Source organism: Trematomus bernacchii, unplaced genomic scaffold (genome assembly GCF_902827165.1).
Source record: "Trematomus bernacchii unplaced genomic scaffold, fTreBer1.1, whole genome shotgun sequence".
In the NCBI taxonomy this organism is placed as follows: domain Eukaryota; kingdom Metazoa; phylum Chordata; class Actinopteri; order Perciformes; family Nototheniidae; genus Trematomus; species Trematomus bernacchii.
Window position 1 is genome coordinate 3,364,778 of NW_022987720.1, and position 3,331 is coordinate 3,368,108.

The 3,331-nt window shown below is 47.5% G+C and overlaps 1 protein-coding gene across 2 annotated transcripts in view; it reads left to right on the forward strand.

Moving 5' to 3' along the window:
- LOC117492780 (prospero homeobox protein 1-like) overlaps positions 1–3,034 on the forward strand; it is a 28,525-nt gene extending 25,491 nt beyond the window's left edge. For both annotated transcript variants that reach the window (XM_034143171.1, XM_034143172.1), the window contains exon 5: positions 2,022–3,034. In XM_034143171.1, the coding sequence (XP_033999062.1) occupies positions 2,022–2,207 (186 nt within the window). In that variant the 3' untranslated portion in view covers positions 2,208–3,034. The remainder of the gene's footprint in view (positions 1–2,021) is intronic.
- The last annotated feature ends 297 nt before the right edge of the window (positions 3,035–3,331 follow it).

Here is a 3,331-nt window from a genome sequence, read left to right on the forward strand (position 1 = left end):
GTTAAAAAGCCCTATGAAATATGTATGAACGATTGTGAGCCACGCGATTGGCCCCATTTACCGGACAGCCAAGCAAATGAACGACCACACTGGATAATCCCCCACAATGCCTCTGGAACAAAGGCCCAACAGCTGACCCTAGAGAGAGAGAGAGAGAGATGAAGAAGGGGGGTAAATGGGGGGGGGGGGGAGCGGAACAAGGGAGGGGTTGCAAACAGTTAGGGCTCGCTGCTGGTCAGGAGGCAGCTTGCTCACATACATACTCACAAAACAAAGGCTTGTGGGACAGGAATAACTCTGTTCTGTCGCTGCACTCTCTCTCCTTAGACTCTTCTCAGCCCCTCCTTCTCTCGCCATCGCTCTCTCCCTCCCTCCCATTCTCACTCTCTCGCTCTCTCAGTCAAGAGGATCTGAAATACCAATACCCTTTTCTCCTTGACATTGCTTTCTCCTTGCAGTCAGCGTTTTGCTGTCCTTTTATAGTCAAAACGTCAGGAGAAATTCCATGCAGGAATATTCTTAGTAATGCGGCACTCCCTGCGTCTAACGGCTAGGGCACCAGCGCCGCACCGGCCCGTTAGCGAGGCCTTCTGGGAAAAGGTTGCGCATGCCCGCTCCCGGCACTTACGACGCATACACACACAGTTACCCCTGCACTGGGGTCATTGTGCCAGTATTTCGGAGACGACAGCGGCCCAAAACAATGAATTATATCTGCTTCTGTCCCACCAGAGGGGAATTTCATATTTGGGGAATTGGGTTAGCTTGTGTGTTTTCTCTCTGTGTCAAACACACACACACACACACACACACACACACACACACACACACACACACACACACACACACACACACACACACACACACAGCGCGTACAAGAGCTTTATTCACGACTCACCTTTACACCGAGCAGTGGACAGAGATGTGCACACACACACACCAGACACACGGGCATCTTAGCCTCCATTCATCACCCAGAGGGGGGGGGGGGGGGGGGTGGCTGTCCCATGCGTGTTTCAGTTCCTGTGTGTCAAGAGGCATGCCTGTGTGTGTACATATATGTGTGTGTGTGTGTGTGTGTGTGTGTGTGTGTGTGTGTGTGTGTGTGTTCCAGTGGCCACTAACCTTGCTGTGTCCTGACACTCCTGATGAGTATCTGCAGGACACTGGAGGAGAGGATGGGAGAGGAGTGCGCACTGTCAGGCTTTTGGGCAAGCTGCTGTATATGCGTGTGTGTGTGTGTGTGGGACAGTGTGTGTGTGTGTGTGAGCATCAAGGGAGGCGGGCAGGGAGACAGTCAGCATTATCCAAGCAGGTGACCCCTGAAGGCTGCGTCGCCCTGGAGCTCTGAGTCGAGGAAAGAGACTCAGCCAAACACACCAGGGTAGCTCGTGTGTGTGCAGCGAGCATTATGTAGAGCTCTGTAACAGTACAGGATGTGTCATCTTGGCACAAGGAGGTGTGTGCGCCGGTGTGTGTGCTCACGCCTGCATGACTGTGTGTGTGTGTGTGTGTGTGTGACAGAGTGTTGGCTTGGGGGAAGGTGTCACAGATCTTTGCCAGACTAATCATCTCCATGGTGTCGGTGAGCGCTGCTGTCAGGGACACTAAAGAGGCGGCGTGTCTCCCCGTTCCCAAAGCATTTAGTACTTCCTCTTTCGCCAGCACCTCTCCGCCGCTCTTCACTCAGCTTCGCTCTCTTGTTTGGTCACAGATTTACAGTGGGACTCATAAAGATGTCATGCTCACCGTGTTGCGCTGAGGGATATGGGAGGTGTGAGAAACCTGAGAATTCACAAGAAGTGACTTTTCTCAGGCTGACGCCTCAATTGACTTTTAAGGAAGTAGATACTCAAGAGAAAGGCGATTTATGGTTTTACATCCACTGTCAGAATATGATCGTATTCTACAAGGGAGGGGATCCTCCTACATTGTGGATACATGATGAAACTTTCTGAAATGTACACAGAATATACTTCAATAGATGGCTAATCATTTATTCTCTTCTTGTTTCTGTAAAGGTCCCTGAACGCTTCATTGAGGTGGCAGAGATCACACTGAGGGAGTTCTTTAACGCCATTGTGGCCGGCAAAGACGTGGACCCGTCCTGGAAGAAGGCCATCTACAAGGTCATCTGCAAACTGGACAGCGAGGTCCCCGAGGTCTTCAAGTCCCCCAACTGTCTCCAAGAGCTTCTACACGAGTAAATTTCTCCTCCTCCTCCTCCTCCTCCTCCTCCTCCTCCTTCTCCTCGCTCGACGCTTTGCGCTTTTTTGTTTTCAAAAATATTTTCTTTTGATTTAGTTTTTTTGTTTTAATGTATGAAAGTTATGAAGTAGCATTCCCGATCTGAAGCCTCTGTGGCAGTTCCTAAATGACCTAGCTATTGTGTTGTTGTTCCTATAAGATAATTATCATGATGGTTATTATTTGTTTTGTTTTTGTATGAATCTGAACTGAAGAGACTCTCACCTTATTGGGAGCTTTGTGGACCGTGTGAACTCTCATCCGTTTGGCTTGTTTTATGATCAACACTAACAAAGTCCTCAGCTTGTGGAAGGAGTTCCCATTTACACTACCAAGAACATAGGTTCCCCTAAAGACTTTACTCATGGCACCCTGGGGCTTCCTTCCAATCCAGTGGGTGTCCAAATGAACTGTACCCGCAAAGTGGGTACCCTATAGAGTGTGCTACTTACGATGTCCCCAAAAGGACAGTCACACAAACACACACACACACATGCACACGAAAACAAGGCCTAGTGAGGTTATTGACTGGACTCGTGGTTCTGGTCTGTGGGACATGGACTGGTTTCAAATAGCTACTGAGCTCTACCATGTTTTGAAGTGTGTTTTCCCTGCAAGTAGGGCATTGTGTTTATTGGGTGTACATTATTATTTTGATTATTATTATTATTGTTCTTGTTTATGATTATTATTATTATTATTATTTGTCATCACTGCTTGCTGAAGAATTGGCAGATTTGTTTGTCCCTTGATGCAGAAAAAAAATAAATTATTGCTATTAATATTATTCCAAGAGTTTAGATTCTGAAATATGTTGCCACCCTCATTTCCTACCCTTCTCCTTACTCTTGTTTTTGTTCGTCCACATCTGAAGTAGACTTTTTTTGTTTTTTTCGGTGGTCTGGGGCAACTCGCCTGAAAAGTATTTCCATTTGGGGTTTTAATGAAGGGCCGTGGTAGTGGGCTTCTCTTTGCGCCTATTCTGCACAGGATCATGCTGGAAAAGGAATAAGGCTGCCCAAAAACATGAAGTAAATGGTGCAAATGTATAGAAATATGAAGAAGAAGAGGTGTGGCCTTTTTG